This window comes from Pseudophryne corroboree, chromosome 1 (genome assembly GCF_028390025.1).
Source record: "Pseudophryne corroboree isolate aPseCor3 chromosome 1, aPseCor3.hap2, whole genome shotgun sequence".
Lineage (NCBI taxonomy): Eukaryota > Metazoa > Chordata > Amphibia > Anura > Myobatrachidae > Pseudophryne > Pseudophryne corroboree.
The window spans coordinates 128,168,173-128,187,956 of record NC_086444.1 but is presented as its reverse complement, the minus strand read 5'-3'; the positions used below and the strand labels follow the sequence as shown (position 1 = coordinate 128,187,956).

Here is a 19,784-nt window from a genome sequence, read left to right as displayed (position 1 = left end):
CACCAGCTACGGCTAGTTCCCAGGAACAAAAATCCTCCCCGGCCTCTACAAAATCCACTGCATGGCGCTGGGGCTCCGCTACGAGAGTCCGCACCGGTGGGGGCACGTCTTCGACTCTTCAGCCAAGTCTGGGTTCAGTCGGATTTGGATCCTTGGGTGGTCGAAATTGTATCCCAAGGCTACAAGCTGGAGTTCAAAGATGTGCCTCCACACCAATTTTTCAAATCGGCCATGCCAGCTTCTCCCCCAGAGAGGGAAATAGTTTCAGCTGCCATACAAAAGCTGTGTCAACAGCAAGTGATTATCGGGGTTCCCTAGTGCAACAGGGGAAAGAGTTTTATTCAACCCTATTTGTGGTCCCGAAGCCGGATGGCTCGGTCAGACCAATTCTGAATCTAAAATCCCTAAACCTATATTTGAAGAGGTTCAAATTCAAGATGGAATCTCTCCGGGCAGTGATCTCCAGCCTGGAAGGGGGGGATTTTATGGTGTCACTAGACATAAAGGATGCATACCTTCATGTCCCCATATATCCTCCTCATCTGGCGTACCTGAGATTCGCTGTACAGGATTGTCGATACCAGTTTCAGACGTTGCCGTTGTGGCTTTCCACGGCCCCGAGAATTTTCACCAAGGTAATGGCGGAAATGATGGTGCTCCTGCGCAAGCAGGGGGTCACAATTATCCCATACTTGGACGATTTCCTAATAAAGGCAAGATCAAGAGATCAGTTACTAAAAAGCGTGTCTCTCTCCCTGAGAGTACTACAACAACACGGCTGGATTCTAAATCTACCAAAGTCGCAGTTGGTTCCGACAACTCGGCTGTCATTTTTGGGCATGATTCTGGATACGGGAAAAAAAGAGGGTTTTTCTCCCAAGGGAAAAAGCCCAGGAACTCCAGAACATGGTCAAGGACCTGCTGAAACCAAAAAGAGTGTCAGTTCATCAATGCACTCGAGTATTGGGAAAGATGGTGGCGGCCTACGAGGCCATTCTGTTCGGCAGGTTCCATGCGAGAACTTTTCAGTGGGACCTTCTGGACAAGTGGTCAGGGTCCCATCTACAGATGCATCGGAGGATAAGCCTGTCCCCCAGGGCCAGAGTCTCTCTCCTGTGGTGGCTCCAGAGTGCTCACCTTCTAGAGCAGGGGTGTCAAACTCAAATTCATCGGGGGCCGCATCAGCAGTTTGGTCCCCATCAAAGGGCCGGTTGTATCTGTAGGTCTATCCAAAATTTACCGCTCCACCTGCCTTATATGTGCCCAGCCATCTGCCCCCTTTTAAAGTGCCCAGCCATGTGCCCCCTTTTATAGTGCCCAGCCATGTGCCCCCTTTTATAGTGCACAGGTCCCCATTTTACACATTGCGGCAGGCACAGGTCCCCATTTTACACATTGCGGCAGGCACAGGTCCCCATTTTACACATAGCGGCAGGTACAGGTCCCCATTTTACACATTGTGGCAGGCACAGGTCCCCATTTTACACATAGCGGCAGGCACAGGTCCCCATTTTACACACAGCGGCAGGCACAGGTCCCCATTTTACACATAGCGGCAGGCACAGGTCCCCATTTTACACATAGCGGCAGGTACAGGTCCCCATTTTACACATTGTGGCAGGCACAGGTCCCCATTTTACACATTGTGGCAGGCACAGGTCCCCATTTTACACATAGCGGCAGGTACAGGTCCCCATTTTACACATTGTGGCAGGCACAGGTCCCCATTTTACACATTGTGGCAGGCACAGGTCCCCATTTTACACATTGTGGCAGGCACAGGTCCCCATTTTACACATTGCGGCAGGTGGTGGAAGGAGGGAGAGAGAGAGAAAGAGAGGAAGGGAGAGGGGCTGACTTACATTTGAAGCGGTTCTCGCCGCTCTTCAGCCGCCTCTCCCTCCTCGTCTGCGCGGCTCCCTTCTCCCTCCTCCGACGGGGTTTCGTTGAATGACGCGTTTGCGCCGTGACGTCACGACGCAATCGCGTCATTCCGCGAAACCCCGCCCCCCCCGAGCTGGGCACTCGGGAGAAGGGGGTTTCATGGCGGCGGCACCGCGGGCCATCAGACGAGGTCTGGCGGGCCGGATTTGGCCCGCGGGCCTTGTCTTTGACACCCCTGTTCTAGAGGGTCGCAGGTTCGGCATTCAAGATTGGGTTCTTGTGACCACGGACGTGAGCCTCCGAGGATGGGGAGCAGTCACACAGGGAAAACATTTTCAGGGAATATGGTCAAGCCAGGAGGCTTGTCTACACATCAATGTGCTGGAATTAAGGGCCATATACAACGGCCTGCAACAGGCGGAGAATCTTCTTCGCAACCTACCCGTTCTGATCCAGTCAGACAACGTCACAGCCATGGCGCATGTAAACCGCATGGGTAGGACAAGGAGCAGAGCAGCAATGGCAGAAGCCACCAGGATTCTTCGGTGGGCGGAAAATCATGTAAGCGCTCTGTCAGCGGTCTTCATTCCGGGAGTAGACAACTGGGAGGCAGACTTCCTCAGCAGGCACGATCTCCATACAGGAGAATGGGGACTTCATCAAGAGGTCTTTGCAGAGGTAACAAGTCGTTGGGGACTTCCTCAAATAGACATGATGGCGTCACGCCACAACAGAAAGCTTCGGACTTATTGTTCCAGGTCGAGGGACCCTCAGGCAGTGGCGGTGGACGCCCTGGTGACACCGTGGGTGTTTCAGTCGGTCTATGTGTTCCCTCCACTTCCACTTATCTCAAAAATATTGAGAATCATAAGACGAACAAGAGTGCAGACAATACTCATTGTCCCAGATTGGCCTCGAAGGGCCTGGTATTCAGATTTTCAGGAAATGATCACAGAAGATCTGTGGCCTCTTCCTCCCAGGAAGGACCTGTTGCAACAGGGTCCATGTGTGTTCCAAGACTTACCGCGGTTACATTTGACGGCATGGTGGTTGAACACCAAATCCTAGCTAGGAAAGGTATTCCGGGGGAAGTCATCCCTACTCTAATCAAAGCTAGAAAGGAGGTAACGGCGAAGCACTATCACCGTATCTGGAGGATATATGTATCTTGGTGTGAAGCCAAGAATGCTCCTACGAAAGATTTTCAGCTGGGTCGTTTTCTCCATTTTCTACAGACAGGAGTGGATATGGGCCTAAAGTTAGGCTCCATTAAGGTGCAGATTTTGGCCTTATCTATATTCTTTCAGAAGGAATTGGCTTCTCTCCCTGAAGTCCAGACATTTGTAAAGGGAGTGCTGCACATCCAACCTCCTTTTGTGCCCCCAGTGGCACCGTGGGACCTTAACGTGGTGTTACAGTTCCTTAAATCACACTGGTTTGAACCTCTTCGAACAGTTGAATTAAAATTTCTCACTTGGAAAGTGATCATGTTGTTGGCCTTGGCATCTGCGAGGCGGGTGTCCGAATTGGCGGCTTTGTCTCACAAGAGCCCCTATCTGATTTTCCATGTGGATCGAGCAGAGTTGAGGACTCGTCCTCAATTTCTGCCTAAAGTGGTTTCGTCGTTTCATATGAACCAACCTATTGTGGTGCCTGTGGCTACGGGTGACTTGGAGGATTCCAAGTTCCTTGATGTAGTCAGGGCCTTAAAAATTTATGTAGCCAGGGCGGCTCGGGTTAGGAAAACAGAGGCACTGTTTGTCTTGTATGCAGCCAACAAGGTTGGCGCTCCTGCTTCTAAGCAGACTATTGCTCGCTGGATCTGTAACACGATTCAGCAGGCTCATTCTACGGCTGGATTGCCGTTGCCAAATCGGTAAAGGCCCATTCCACTAGGAAGGTGGGCTCTTCTTGGGCGGCTGCCCGAGACGTCTCGGCATTACAGCTTTGCCGAGCAGCTACTTGGTCGGGTTCAAACACTTTTGCAAAATTCTACAAGTTTGATACCCTGGCTGATGAGGACCTCATGTTTGCTCAGTCGGTGCTGCAGAGTCATCCGCACTCTCCCGCCCGGTCTGGAGCTTTGGTATAAACCCCATGGTCCTTACGGAGTCCCCAGCATCCTCTAGGACGTAAGAGAAAATAAGATTTTAAACCTACCGGTAAATCTTTTTCTCCTAGTCCGTAGAGGATGCTGGGCGCCCGTCCCAGTGCGGACAATTTCTGCAAGGCTTGTATATAGTTGTTGCTTACATAAGGGTTATGTTACAGTTGAGATCAGTCTCTGGCTGATGCTGTTTTGTTCATACTGTTAACTGGTTTAGTATATACCATGTTGTACGGTGTGGATGGTGTGGGCTGGTATGTATCTCGCCCTTACATTAACAAAAATCCTTTCCTCGTACTGTCCGTCTCCTCTGGGCACAGTTCTATAACTGAGATCTGGAGGAGGGGCATAGAGGGAGGAACCAGTTCACACCCATCTAAAGTCTTAGAGTGCCCATGTCTCCTGCGGAGCCCGTCTATACTCCATGGTCCTTACGGAGTCTCCAGCATCCTCTACGGACTAGGAGAAAAAGATTTACCGGTAGGTTTAAAATCTTATTTTTTCAATCCCTACTTTTCCTTCTCTCTGGTGGTACTCCATCTATGACGGGTGTCGGCATTTCACCCTAAGTCCTGTGAGCAGATATTTCTCCTGGACAGGGTAAAAATTCTAAGCAGATGTAATGACTATTCCTGGCACCACCCACAGCGAACGCTTTCTTTTCTTTCTTTCTCTTTCTCTTTCTCTCTCTCTCTCTTTTTTTTTTTTTTTTTTTTTTCTCTTTTTTTTCTTTTTTTCCTTCCTTCCTGCCTTCCTCCCTCCCTCCCCGTGGATAGTCCTGAGGTTTGCAATAAAAATCTTTGACCTAGAATGCTGATCTTCCCAAACCCCCAGAATAGTAAGACTATTCTGTCACAGCAAGATGCATGCAGAGACTTTTATAGACTCTGCAAACCTCTTATTACAAGATGGTTAGTTAATTGTGTTAACATATCCAGCCAAAGGCAGGGTCTTTTACTTAGACCATACCGCCTATGGGCCCCGCATTTGGCAAGAAACATTGACTTTTTGCCAATCTGCTCTCCTCAATAAAAACAGAAAGGTCTACTTTTAACTGAAACCTTTTTGATGGTGCTGCTTATCTCTTTGCTGTATGTTTCTACTTGGCCATTTTATTATCAATTATTAGGAAATATAACTCATGAATAGCCTGTTTAATCTTATTGTCCTGCAGGTATTAAAGTCCAGTTATTGGATGTAACAGTATATTCTACAACAAAGCTCAATTTCAAACTTTTTTTTTCTCCTGCACGGTCCACTGGTTATCCACAGTATAAACACTGGGATATGAGGTAGCGACAGCGCATTGGCACCAACAATCAAAGCTTTCCGCCTCCCAGAATGCAACGGGCCAGTACCCTATACCCCCGCCTCCTGGCTCAGGCAATTTAGTTTTTTGTTGGTGCGTCAGGAGCCGAACCACTATCTTTGGGCTGCTGATTTTTGCAGCCATAAGCTTGTTATTTATTTTATTTTTGTAGTTTTACTTTTTTTTTTAGCGAGTTTTTTTAAAAAGCGTCTTACATGCACCTTAGAAAGAATCGCTCCAACAACTCTCCGCCGGGTCGCGACAACACCCACGTGTACAGAGCGGATGTACTAGCAAGTCCAGCGACGTTACCAGTCTGAGGCTGGAGCACGTGGAGAAAGTAAGGTGTCGGTTCCGTTTAGCGGAGGAGATGCAAGATACAGCCGAGTTGTTTCGGGAGGAGACTACCGAACAGTAGCTGACGCATCTGTCACCTCGGGTGCACCAGCGCTAGGTCCCAGGGATCATAGGCTCCAGGGATTAGTGTGAGGCTGTGATCCCTGGGGTTGATGTGAGCAGTGAGGAGTAAGTCGCTCCCCCTGGTTGCCCCTTCCCCTGGTTTATGACCAGTTTCTTCCGAGTTTCCCGCCATGAACTGATTTCCTGCTGCTGTCCGAGATGCTGTGTATCTAAAAGGACCCAGTTGCAGCATAGGCGGCTGTATGACTGGTGCATCGATGTTCACTTGGGTGTTTGTGTACACTATTAGCGTCTAGATCCACTCAGTGTTCACTAATGTATTGATGGATCCTGGAAGCGGGGTGAAGTCTCCCTGTATCCCACTCTCCTGAGCTACTGTAGGTGATACAGCACTAAGAGTCTATCTTCCATTGAGTACGAATAGTTTGATAAGTGTCTGATGCATATGAGTCTGTAAACTATTGCTGCTGTTTCTTTCACTGTGCCACTGAATACGTTTAAACTCCTATATAAGGTAATGCAGTAATATGTTTCTCCTACATACTTGAAATGTATCTGTAGTTCATTATGTGCTCATATTGCTTATTACACTAATGTATAACCTGTGACTGATTGCTAGTGTGATTGCTGACTTTACTGTTTGTCAGTTTTCTATGTATTCCAATCCTCAATGCTGGTGCAAAGCAGGGAAGGATCAGATTGTATTTCACTTTAACCCTTTTTAAAGTGATTGCAGTCCCAAATTGTGTAGTTAACACTGTACAGGTGTATGATTGTTATCATGTCTAATGCTAGCCATACATTAGGAAGATACTGTTCCAACCAGCCAGCTAGTTAGCTGGTTGGGAAGATAATCTGGCAGTGTGTGGGAGCAAACAATTATCAGCTGTTTGTTCCCACACGCTAAAAAACGGGCAGAAATTGATTTTCCCAACTAATCGTTCAGGTGTAGGGGGAACTTTCCCCCCAACTGAATGATAAGCAGGCGGACTCTGGCCAGCAGTGTCCGCCTACTTCTTTCACCATCACTGCCTGCTGGGCAGCACTGTGGAGCAGGATCTGGGATGAGGTTCAGGGGCAGCTGCTGTAGTTCATCACTGCTGCAGAGCTGGCCCTGTAACACCGGGACCCCCAGCAGTGGAGGCGGAGCAGGAGAAGGACCAGGGGCAGCTATGGCAGTACATCACCCCAGCAGTGACACCAAAAATCACTGCACCCCCGCAGTCGCGGCACCCCATCCGCGATCGCGGCTCCCTGCATTTCACCCACGGGACCTCCCCCCCTGCGCGATTGCAGCACCCCACCGATATTCACTGCCCCATGATCGCACCACCACCGCACCCCACCCATGGTCACAGGTTGGAGAAAAGTTGGCTGGTCTGTTGAAAAGTTGGTTAGATGTGTGGAGCACTGTTTTAGTTGGACAGAAAAGTTAGATGCTTGGAGAGTTGGAGGAAAGTTTGTCTGAAGTTGGTCTGATGTATGGCTAGCATAAAAGAGGCAAGGGTGAGGAGGATACATTCTCCACAGCAGCACCAACACTCATTTCATGTTTGTCTTGCAAAGCTGGGTTAACCTCTCAGAAACTGGTTCAAAATGGATTATGTGCAAACTGTTTTAGCTTTCACCAAAGCCTCCTGAATAATCCGAGGCAGACACAGGTTCAGGTTGAACCCCCATGGGCTACCTTTGCACAGACATTATCCAGTATAGCTGAGCGGATAATTCCAACTCCTATACCAGGGATAGGTTACCCTATTAACCCTTACATGCAACATTCCCCATGTGATTTACCACATCCAGTACAGGAATCTGCAGCCTTTCAACTTAAACAGGATGAAAGGCCTGTGGTAAGTAAATCACATGGACATAAAACACCATCTTCACAGTCTACACATGTTTCAGATGGGGACTCGTCAGAGGATGAGGACTCATCGCACTCCGGGTCTGCATACAGAGACGAGGATGAATGTCTCAGCTCAGTGGAAATACCTGAACTAATTAGTGCTATGAAAGCCATTCGATCCATAGAGGAAGCAGATGAGCCTTTGTTAAAATCTAAGGACTGAGTTTCCTGGGTCAGAACAGATGACGGAAATTATGCAAGAAGCTTGGGTAACACCCAGTAAGAAGTTAAGAATTCCAAAGAAATAGAATCCCAGTTATCCTCTTCTGGCTGGGAACTGTTTAAAAAGGGAGGTGGCTCCCAAAGTAGATACGCATGTCATTCGATTGGTGCGAAAATCTACATTACCTCTGCCTTCAACATCATTAAATTATGTCATGGATAGGAAAATAGATGTTTTTTTAAAAACCATTTTCTCCTTGTCTGGAGCAATCATAAGACCAGCCATGGCTTCAGCCTGGATGGCAAAAGCAGTGGCAGCCTGGGCTGATGCATTGGAGGATGATCTTTCATTGGCATCTAGAGAGCAAAAATTCTATATTGCATATATCAAACAGGCGGCTATTTCTATGGTCCTTCCTTTGGCAGTAAGTAGGTCATTAGCCTGGTGGCTACATACATCCCATCTGGACAAAGGGAAACCCATTTGGATATCATATTGGGAAGTTCTGACAACGGATGCCAGTCTACAGGGCTGCGGAGCAGTGTCAGGAAGAAGTTGCTTCCAGGGGCAGTGGACCAAGGAAGAAAGTTGCCTGTCAATAATTATATTGGAACTCCTGGCCATATGCTGCATATGGCACTCATTCAGGCAAAGGACATCCTCTAGGGGAAACCAGTTCAGATTCGCTCGGACAATGCAACGGCAGTAGCGTACCTCAATCATCAGGGAGGAACTCGCAGCCAAAAAGCAATGAAGGAGGTAAGCTGCACGTTAAGATGGGCAGAGCTTCATCATCAAGCTTTGTCCAAAGTATTCATTCCGAAAGTCCTAAACTAGGAAGCGGATTTTCTCAGTTGACATGTCATTCATGTAAACGAACGTGCTTTACACCCCAAGGTCTTCCAGATTCTGGTAGACAAGTGGGGGTTACCGGAGATAGATCTCATGGCGTCCCGTCAGAACAACAAAGTTCCCGTATACGAGTCAAGAACAAAGGATCCCAGAGTGACCTTTGTGGATGCCCTGTCAGTGAGATGGGACTTTCATCTGGCCAATGTGTTTCCACCGATAGGCCTGTTACCCAAGGTGATGCGAAAGGTAAAACACAAAAGGGGTGCCGTGATACTAATAGCTCCGGCTTGGCCCAGAAGACATTGGTACACAGATCTGCAGAGGCTGTCGATGGATGCTCAATTTCTACTCCCTCAACGTCCAGATCTACTGTCCCAGGGTCCTTGCTATTAGAAACACCTGGATTGACTGTCTTTGACGGCGTGGCCCTTGAGATTTCCATCCTGAAAGCAAGAGGATTCTCACAACAGGTAATTCAAACAATGCTCAGATCAAGGAAACCATCCTCAGCTCGCATTTATCACCGAATATGACAAGCCTATATTCAGTGGTGCAATGACCGGAAATTTTACCCTAGGTCTTTCAGAGTTTCCAGAGTCCTAGCATTCCTTCATGCAGGAAATTGACAAAGGTCTACAGGTGGCTTCCTTGAGAGTGCAGGTATCAGCATTGACTGTATGGTTTCAAAAGAAAATTGCTAACCTACAGGATGTTCGCATTTTTTTCCAGGTAATGCTTCACATTCAACCTCCTTTTGTTCCTCCTGCAGTGCCTTGGGACTTAAGTTTAGTCCTAAAGGCGCTTAAAGTTGCTCCATTTGAACCACTAAAGCAAGTGGATCTTAAATGGCTGACAGCTAAAGTTCTCTTTCTACTGGCTATTGCTTCAGCTAGAAGAGTTTCAGATTTAGGGGTATTATCATGTCGTTCCCCATTTCTGATTTTTTTTTATCCAGATAAAGCAGTTCTCAGAACTAGATCTGGGTATCTTTTGATGGTGGTGTCTAAATTCCACCATAATGAAGAAATTGTAGTCCTGGCATTCCAGGTACCGGGCCTTTCTGCGGGAGATGCATCGCTGGACGTGGTCCGTGCATTAAGGATCTGCGTGGATCGTACCAGTGCCATCAGAAAGACAGACACACTCAATGGGGCAGATATATTAACCTGAAGAAGGCATAAGGAAGTGATAAACCAGTGATAAGTGCAAGGTGATAAACACACCAGCAAATCAGCTCCAATATGTAAATTAACAGTTAGGAGCTGATTAGTGGTGCGTTTATCACTGCCTTATGCCTTCTCCAGGTGAATACATCTGCCCCTTTGTTCTCTATGGATTTCACAAGAGAGGATGGCCTGCTGATAAGCAGACACTGGCGAGGTGGCTTCGTAGGACGATTTCAGAAGCATATTCTCAAGCTGATCTCCCTATTCCGGCTAATGTCTTTGCTCACTCTGCTCGTAAGGTAGGTCCGTCTTGGGCAGCACAACGTGGTGCTTCAGCTGAACAGATATGTAAGGCAGCCACATGGTCTTCCATTAACACATTCATTAGACATTATGCCTTTGATACCTTTTCCTCTTAGGACGCTGAATTCGGGTGAAGGATTCTCCTGTCCAATCAGGAGCGTCCCCACCACTAAATTTTCTTTGGGACATCCCAATGCTTATCCTGTGGATAACCTGTGGACCATGCAGGAGAAATATATAGTTATGGTAGATTTACCGTCGATAACTCAATTTCTCCTAAGTCCACAGTATCCACAGGGATCCCATCCTGACGCACCTGATTTGAGGATCCTTTCACCTACTAACCTTTTCCTTCTTGTAAGGAGGGTGTGCATGTGTGTTCTCGCCTGATTAGGGCTCACTATGATGCTCCTGCCTTGAGCTTTGGAAAAAACTGAATTGCCTGAGCCAGGACGCGGGGATATATGGGACTGGCCCGTTGCACTCTGGGAGGCCGAAAGCTTTGATTGTTGGTGCCAATACGCTGTTGCTACCTCATATCCCAATGTTTATCCTGTGGATACTGTGGGCTTAGGAGAAATAGCGTTATCGACAATAAGTCTACCATAACTATATAATTTTTTTTATATATATTTAGGGCCAAATTGCTCTGACGTGAAGCATCCAATGTATTTGAGGTTTGAGAGGGACGTGTTCAAAACCATCACTGATTATTACAGTTATCTTCATGAGCCACTCCTGACATTTCAACTTTTTGATGTTTTTGTAAATATACTTGGTAAGTAAATAACTGAACATGATTTGCCAAAATAAAAAATAAACAAAAATTCATGGGAGTAATTCAATAGTGTTTTGGTCAGTGATAAGTAACGGGCGACCGAAAAAGTAATTGATTTGTTTTACCACATACAAATGCTCCGGGCTTAGACGCATAAAGCCGCTAAACCCACGCAGAGTCCTAGTTAGTGCACCCAAACAGCCGACCTTTGCAGGTTTCTGCTTGCCACCTCAGAAGGCAGTGAGCAGAGGTCACGCAGTTGCACCTGATCAGCAAATAACTGAATAACTGCCATCAGGAGTCCATTGCTTGTAGGAATCCAAACAACAATTGCATTCCCCCCATAAACCCTAATATTAATATATATCGGTCTAAACCATATACCTTTATAATACTTAGTTGCCGTCAGATTCTTAAAGACTGGACAGGCCTTACAGAATTATTACATAGATATAAGCACAGCACTTTGTAAACATCACTAGTGCATACTGTAGTTTTTGGACTGCACTAAACATTACAGTAAAAAGCCTTGCACAGTTTCTCTAACATATAATTGTATCTAGTGGTATGGGAAATCACAGGACAATATGATATCACAGTACAGTACATGTCTAGTATGAGAGGGCTAAAAAAAATTCTGATGTCCTAGTGGATGCTGGGAACTCCGTAAGGACCATGGGGAATAGACGGGCTCCGCAGGAGACTGGGCACTCTAAAAGAAAGATTAGGTACTATCTGGTGTGCACTGGCTCCTCCCTCTATGCCCCTCCTCCAGACCTCAGTTAGAATCTGTGCCCGGCCAGAGCTGGGTGCTCCTAGTGAGCTCTCCTGAGCTTGCTAGAAAGAAAGTATTTGTTAGGTTTTTTGTTTTCAGTGAGATCTGCTGGCAACAGACTCACTGCTACGAGGGACTGAGGGGAGAGAAGCAAACCTACCTGCGTGCAGCTAGCTTGTGCTTCTTAGGCTACTGGACACCATTAGCTCCAGAGGGTACGAACACAGGGCCTGACCTCGATCGTCCGTTCCCGGTGCCACGCCGCCGTCCCCGTTGCAGAGCCAGAAGACAGAAGAGAAGGAGATGAAATCGCGGCAGAAGACTCCGGTCTTCATTAAGGTAGCGCACAGCACTGCAGCTGTGCGCCATTGCTCCCACTGCACACCACACACTCCGGTCACTGTAGGGTTCAGGGTGCTGGGGGGGGGCGCCCTGGGCAGCAATAAAATACCTTTTGGCATAAAAATACACATAATACAGTCTGTGACTGTATATGTGTAAAACCCCCACCATTTTTCAGTCAGAAACTGCAGGGAGAAGCCCGCCGCTGAGGGGGCGGGGCCTTCTTCCTCAGCACACCAGCGCCATTTTTCCTTCACAGTTCCGCTGGAAGCAGCTCCCCAGGCTCTCCCCTGCAGTATTCCTGATACAAGAAGGGTAAAAAAGAGAGGGGGGGCACATAAATTTAGGCGCAAATAATATATATTAAGCAGCTATTGGGAAAAATCACTCATTATAGTGTAAATCCCTATGTTATATAGAGCTGTGGTGTGTGCTGGCATACTCTCTCTCTGTCTCCCCAAAGGACTTTGTGGGGTCCTGTCCTCAGTCAGAGCATTCCCTGTGTTTGTGCGGTGTGTCGGTACGGCTGTGTCGACATGTTTGATGAGGAGGGTTACGTGGAGGTGGAGCAAGGGCAGATAAGTGTGGTGTCGCCCCCGACGGGGCCGACACCGGATTGGATGGATATGTGGAAGGTCTTAACAGACAGTGTCAACTCCTTACATAAAAGGTTCGATGACGCAGCAGCCTTGGGACAGCCGGGATCTCAACCCGCGCCTGCCCAGGCGTCTCAGAGGCCATCAGGGGCTCATAAACGCCCGCTAGCTCAGATGGTAGACACAGATGTCGACACGGAGTCTGACTCCAGTGTAGATGAGGATGAGACAAATGCACAGTCTACTAAAGCCATCCGATGCATGATTACTGCAATGAAAAATGTATTGCACATTTCTGATATTAACCCGGTTACTACCAAGAAGGGTATTATGTTTGGGGAGAAAAAGCAGCCAGTGACTTTTCCCCATCTGATGAATTAAATGAATTGTGTGAGGAAGCGTGGAGTTCCCCCGATAAGAAACTAGTGATTTCTAAGAGGTTACTGATGGCGTACCCTTTCCCGCCAACGGATAGGTTACGTTGGGAAACATCCCCTAGGGTGGACAAGGCGCTCACACGCTTATCAAAAAAGGTGGCACTGCCGTCTCAGGATACGGCTGCCTTAAAGGAGCCTGCGGATAGAAAGCAGGAAGCTATCCTGAAGTCTGTGTATACACACTCAGGTACTATACTGAGACCTGCTATTGCTTCAGCATGGATGTGTAGTGCTGCAGCCGCATGGTCTGATACTCTGTCAGACAACATTGATTCCCTCGACAGGGATACTATTTTACTAACCATAGAACATATTTCTCTGACGTCCTAGTGGATGCTGGGAACTCCGAAAGGACCATGGGGAATAGCGGCTCCGCAGGAGACTGGGCACAAAAGTAAAAGCTTTAAGACTAGCTGGTGTGCACTGGCTCCTCCCCCTATGACCCTCCTCCAAGCCTCAGTTAGATTTTTGTGCCCGAACGAGAAGGGTGCAATCTAGGTGGCTCTCCTGAGCTGCTTAGAGTAAAAGTTTAAATTAGGTTTTTTATTTTCAGTGAGTCCTGCTGGCAACAGGCTCACTGCATCGAGGGACTAAGGGGAGAAGAAGCGAACTCACCTGCGTGCAGAGTGGATTGGGCTTCTTAGGCTACTGGACATTAGCTCCAGAGGGATGATCACAGGCCCAGCCATGGATGGGTCCCAGAGCCGCGCCGCCGTCCCCCTTACAGAGCCAGAAGAGCAGAAGAGGTCCGGAAAATCGGCGGCAGAAGATGTCCTGTCTTCAATAAGGTAGCGCACAGCACCGCAGCTGTGCGCCATTGCTCTCAGCACACTTCACACTCCGGTCACTGAGGGTGCAGGGCGCTGGGGGGGGGCGCCCTGAGACGCAATAAAAATACCTTATATGGCAAAAAAATACATCACATATAGCTCCTGGGCTATATGGATGCATTTAACCCCTGCCAGGATACATAGAAAAACGGGAGATAAGGCCGCCGATAAGGGGGCGGAGCCTATCTCCTCAGCACACTGGCGCCATTTTCCCTCACAGCTCCATTGGAGGGAAGCTCCCTGGCTCTCCCCTGCAGTCACTACACTACAGAAAGGGTTAAAAAAGAGAGGGGGGCACTAATTAGGCGCAGTATAAACAATACAGCAGCTATAAGGGGAAAAACACTTATATAAGGTTATCCCTGTATATATATAGCACTCTGGTGTGTGCTGGCAAACTCTCCCTCTGTCTCCCCAAAGGGCTAGTGGGGTCCTGTCCTCTATCAGAGCATTCCCTGTGTGTGTGCTGTATGTCGGTACGTTTGTGTCGACATGTATGAGGAGAAAAATTATGTGGAGACGGAGCAGATTGCCTGTAATAGTGATGTCACCCCCTAGGGGGTCGACACCTGAGTGGATGAACTGTTGGAAGGAATTACGTGACAGTGTCAGCTCTGTATAAAAGACAGTGGTTGACATGAGACAGCCGGCTACTCAGCTTGTGCCTGTCCAGACGTCTCATAGGCCGTCAGGGGCTCTAAAGCGCCCGTTACCCCAGATGGCAGATATAGACGCCGACACGGATACTGACTCCAGTGTCGACGGTGAAGAGACAAATGTGACTTCCAGTAGGGCCACACGTTACATGATTGAGGCAATGAAAAATGTTTTACACATTTCTGATAATACGAGTACCACCAAAAAGGGGTATTATGTTCAGTGAGGAAAAACTACCTGTAGTTTTCCTGAATCTGAGAAATTAAATGAGGTGTGTGATGATGCGTGGGTTTCCCCCGATAACAACTGATAATTTCTAAAATGTTATTGGCATTATATCCTTTCCCGCCAGAGGTTAGGGTGCGTTGGGAAACACCCCCTAGGGTGGATAAAGCGCTCACACGCTTGTAAGGGCTCTACCCTCTCCTGAGATGGCCGCCCTTAAGGATCCTGCTGATAGAAAGCAGGAGGGTATCCTAAAATGTATTTACACACATACTGGTTTTATACTGCGACCAGCAATCGCCTCAGCCTGGATGTGCAGTGCTGGGTTGGCGTGGTCGGATTCCCTGACTGAAAATATTGATACCCTAGATAGGGACAGTATATTTTTGCCTATAGAGCATTTAAAAGATGCATTTCTATATATGCGTGATGCACAGCGGAATATTTGCCGACTGGCATCAAGTCTAAGTGCGTTGTCCATTTCTACCAGTAGAGGGTTATGGACACGACAGTGGTCAGGTGATGCGGATTTCAAACGGCATTTGGAAGTATTGCCTTATTAAGGAGAGGAGTTATTTGGGGTCGGTCTTTCTGACCTGGTGGCCACGGCAACAGCTGGGAAATCCACGTTTGTACCCCAGGTCGCCTCTCAACATGAGAAGACGCCGTATTATCAGGCGCAGTCTTTTCGTGGACAAGCGGGCAAAAGGTTCCTCATTTCAGCCCCGTGACAGAGGGAGAGGAAAAAGGCTGCAGAAATCAGCCAGTTCCCAATAACAGAAACCCTCTCCCGCCTCTACCAAGCCCTCAGTATGACGCTGGGGCTTTACAAGCAGAATCCGGCACGGTGGGGGGCCCGTCTCAATGAATTTCAGCGCGCAGTGGGCTCACTCGCAAGTAGACCCCTGGATCCTTCAGGTGATATCTCAGGGGTACAAATTGAAATTCGAGACGTCTCCCCCTCGCCGTTTCCTAAAGTCGGCTTTACCGATGTCTCCTTCTGACAGGGAGACAGTTTTGGAAGCCATTCACAAGCTGTATTCCCAGCAGGTGATAATCAAGGTACCCCTCCTGCAACAGGGAACGGGGTATTATTCCACACTGTTGTGGTACCGAAGCCGGACGGCTCGGTGAGACCGATTCTAAATCTAAAATCTTTGAACACTTACATACAGAGGTTCAAATTCAAGATTGAGTCACTCAGAGCAGTGATTGCGAACCTGGAAGAAGGGGACTACATGATGTCTCGGGACATCAAGGATGCTTACCTTCATGTCCAAATTTACCCTTCTCACCAAGGGTACCTCAGGTTTATGGTACAGAACTGTCACTATCAGTTCAGACGCTGCCGTATGGATGGTCCACGGCACCCCGGGTCTTTACCAAGGTAATGGCCGAAATGATGATATTCCTTCTAAGGAAGGGAATTTTAGTGATCCCTTACTTGGACGATTCCCTGATAAGGGTAAGATCCAGGGAACAGTTGGAGGTCGGTGTAGCACTATCTCAGGTAGTGTTGCGGCAGCACGATTGGATTCTCAATATTCCAAAATCGCAGCTGGTTCCGACGACTCGTCTTCTGTTCCTAGGGATGATCCTGGACACAGTCCAGAAAAAGGTGTTTCTCCCGGAGGAGAAAGCCAGGGAGTTATCCGAGCTAGTCAGGAACCTCCTAAAACCGAGCCAAGTCTCAGTGCATCAATGCACAAGGGTTCTGGGTAAAATGGTGGCTTCCTACGAAGCAATCCCATTCGGCAGATTCCACGCAAGAACTTTCCAGTGGGACCTGCTGGACAAATGGTCCGGGTCGCATCTTCAGATGCATCAGCGGATAACCCTGTCACCAAGAACAAAGGTGTCCCTCCTGTGGTGGTTGCAGAGTGCTCATCTTCTAGAGGGCCGCAGATTCGGCATTCAGGACTGGGTCCTGGTGACCACGGATGCCAGCCTGCGAGGCTGGGGAGCAGTCACACAGGGAAGGAATTTCCAGGGCTTATGGTCAAGCCTGGAGACATCACTTCACATAAATATCCTGAAGCTAAGGGCCTTTTACAATGCTCTAAGCTTAGCAAGACCTCTGCTTCAAGGTCAGCCGGTGTTGATCCAGTCGGACAACATCACGGCAGTCACCCACGTAAACAGACAGGGTGGCACAAGAAGCAGGAGGGCAATGGCAGAAGCTGCAAGGATTCTTCGCTGGGCGGAAAATCATGTGATAGCACTGTCAGCAATTCCGGGAGTGGACAACTGGGAAGCAGACTTCCTCAGCAGACACGACCTCCACCCGGGAGAGTGGGGACTTCACCCAGAAATCTTCCACATGATTATAAACCGTTGGGAAAAACTCGACCGGTATTGCGCCAGGTCAAGGGACCCTCAGGCAATAGCTGTAGACGCTCTGGTAACACCGTGGGTGTACCAGTCAGTGTATGTGTTCCCTCCTCTGCCTCTCATACCCAAGGTACTGAGATTGATAAGATGGAGAGGAGTAAGCACTATATTCGTGGCTCCGGATTGGCCAAGAAGGACTTGGTAACCGGAACTTCAAAAGATGCTCACGGAGGATCCGTGGCCTCTACCTCTAAGAAGGGACCTGCTTCAGCAAGGACCCTGTCTGTTCCAAGACTTACCGCGACTGCATTTGACGGCATGGCGGTTGAACGCCGGATCCTGAAGGAAAAAAGGCATTCCGGATGATGTCATCCCTATCCTGATCAAAGCCAGGAAGGATGTAACCGCAAAACATTATCACCGCATTTGGCAAAAATATGTTGCGTGGTGCGAGGCCAGTAAGGCCCGACGGAGGAAATTCAACTGGGTCGATTCCTACATTTCCTGCAAACTGGAGTGTCTATGGACCTGAAATTGGGGTCCATTAAGGTTCAAATTTCGGCCCTGTCAGTTTTCTTCCAAAAAGAACTAGCTTCAGTCCCTGAAGTTCAGACGTTGTAAAAGGGGTACTGCATATACAGCCTCCTTTTGTGCCTCCAGTGGCACCTTGGGATCTCAATGTAGTTTTTGGGTTCCAAAAAGTCACATTGGTTTGAACCACTTAAATCTGTGGAGTTAAAATATCTCACATGGAAAGTGGTCATGCTGTTGGCCCTGGCCTGGGCCAGGCGCGTGTCAGAATTGGCGGCTTTATCCTGGAAAAGCCCTTATCTGATTTTCCATTCGGACAGGGCGGAATTGAGGACTCGTCCTCAGTTTCTCCCTAAGGTGGTTTCAGCGTTTCACCTGAACCAACCTATTGTGGTGCCTGCGGCTACTAGGGACTTGGAGGACTCCAAGTTGCTAGACGTTGTCAGGGCCCTGAAAATATATGTTTCCAGGACGGCTGGAGTCAGAAAATCTGACTCGCTGTTTATCCTGTATGCACCCAACAAGCTGGGTGCTCCTGCTTCTAAGCAGACTATTGCTCGTTGGAATTGTAGTACAATTCAGCTTGCACATTCTGTGGCAGGCCTGCCACAGCCAAAAATCTGTAAATGCCCACTCCACAAGGAAGATGGGCTCATCTTGGGCGGCTGCCCGAGGGGTCTCGGCTTTACAACTTTGCCGAGCAGCTATTTGGTCAGGAGCAAATACGTTTGTAAAATTCTACAAAATTGATACCCTGGCTGAGGAGGACCTGGAGTTCTATCATTCGGTGCTGCAGAGTCATCCGCACTCTCCCGCCCGTTTGGGAGCTTTGGTATAATCCCCATGGTCCTTTCGGAGTTCCCAGCATCCACTAGGACGTCAGAGAAAATAAGAATTTACTCACCGATAATTCTATTTCTCATAGTCCGTAGTGGATGCTGGGCGCCCATCCCAAGTGCGGATTGTCTGCAATACTTGTACATAGTTACAAAAATCGGGTTATTATTGTTGTGAGCCATCTTTTCAGAGGCTCCTCTGTTATCATGCTGTTAACTAGGTTCAGATCACAGGTTGTACGGTGTGATTGGTGTGGCTGGTATGAGTCTTACCCGGGATTCAAAATCCTTCCTTATTGTGTACGCTCGTCCAGGCACAGTATCCTAACTGAGGCTTGGAGGAGGGTCATAGGGGGAGGAGCCAGTGCACACCAGCTAGTCTTAAAGCTTTTACTTTTGTGCCCAGTCTCCTGCGGAGCCGCTATTCCCCATGGTCCTTTCGGAGTTCCCAGCATCCACTACGGACTATGAGAAATAGAATTATCGGTAAGTAAATTCTTATTAAAAGACGTCGTCTTATATATGCGGGATGCACAGAGGGACATTTGCCAGCTGGCATCTAGAATTAATGCAATGTCCATTTCTGCCAGGAGAGTATTATGGACTCGGCAGTGGACAGGTGATGCTGATTCTAAAAGACACATGGAGGTTTTGCCTTATAAGGGTGAGGAATTGTTTGGGGACGGTCTTTTGGACCTCGTATCCACGGCAACAGCCGGGAAGTCAACTTTTTTACCTCAGGTTCCCTCACAGCCTAAGAAAGCACCATATTATCATGTACAGTCCTTTCGGCCTCAGAAAGGCAAGCGGATCAGAGGCGCATCCTTTCTGCCCTGAGGCAGGGGTAGAGGAAAGAAGCTGCACCAGGCAGCCAGTTCCCAGGAACAAAAATCCTCCCCCGCTTCCTCTAAGTCCACCGCATGACGCTGGGGCTCCACAGGCGGAGCCAGGTGCGGTGGGGGCGCGTCTCCGAAACTTCAGCAACCAGTGGGTTTGCTCACAAGTGGATCTCTGGGCTGTACAAATTGTATCTCAGGGATACAAGCTGGAGTTCGAGGCGACTCCCCCTCGCCGTTACCTCAAATCAGCCTTGCCAGCTGCTCCCAGGGAAAGGGAGTTAGTACTGGCGGCAATTCACAAGCTGTACCTCCAGCAGGTGATAATCAAGGTTCCCCTCCTTCAACAGGGACGGGGATACTATTCCACAATGTTTGTGGTACCGAAACCAGACGGTTCGGTGAGACCCATTCTGAATTTAAAATCCTTGAACACTTATATAAGGAAGTTCAAGTTCAAAATGGAATCGCTCAGGGCGGTTATTGCTAGCCTGGAAGAG

General features: G+C 48.4%; 1 protein-coding gene across 1 annotated transcript in view; it reads left to right on the top strand.

The window, feature by feature from the left end:
- The window catches only part of DEPDC1B (DEP domain containing 1B), a 179,981-nt gene that overhangs the window by 122,949 nt on the left and 37,248 nt on the right, over positions 1-19,784 (top strand). Inside the window, exon 7 of the mRNA XM_063962849.1 lies at positions 10,748-10,888. Coding sequence (XP_063818919.1) covers positions 10,748-10,888 — 141 coding nt within the window. The remainder of the gene's footprint in view (positions 1-10,747; positions 10,889-19,784) is intronic.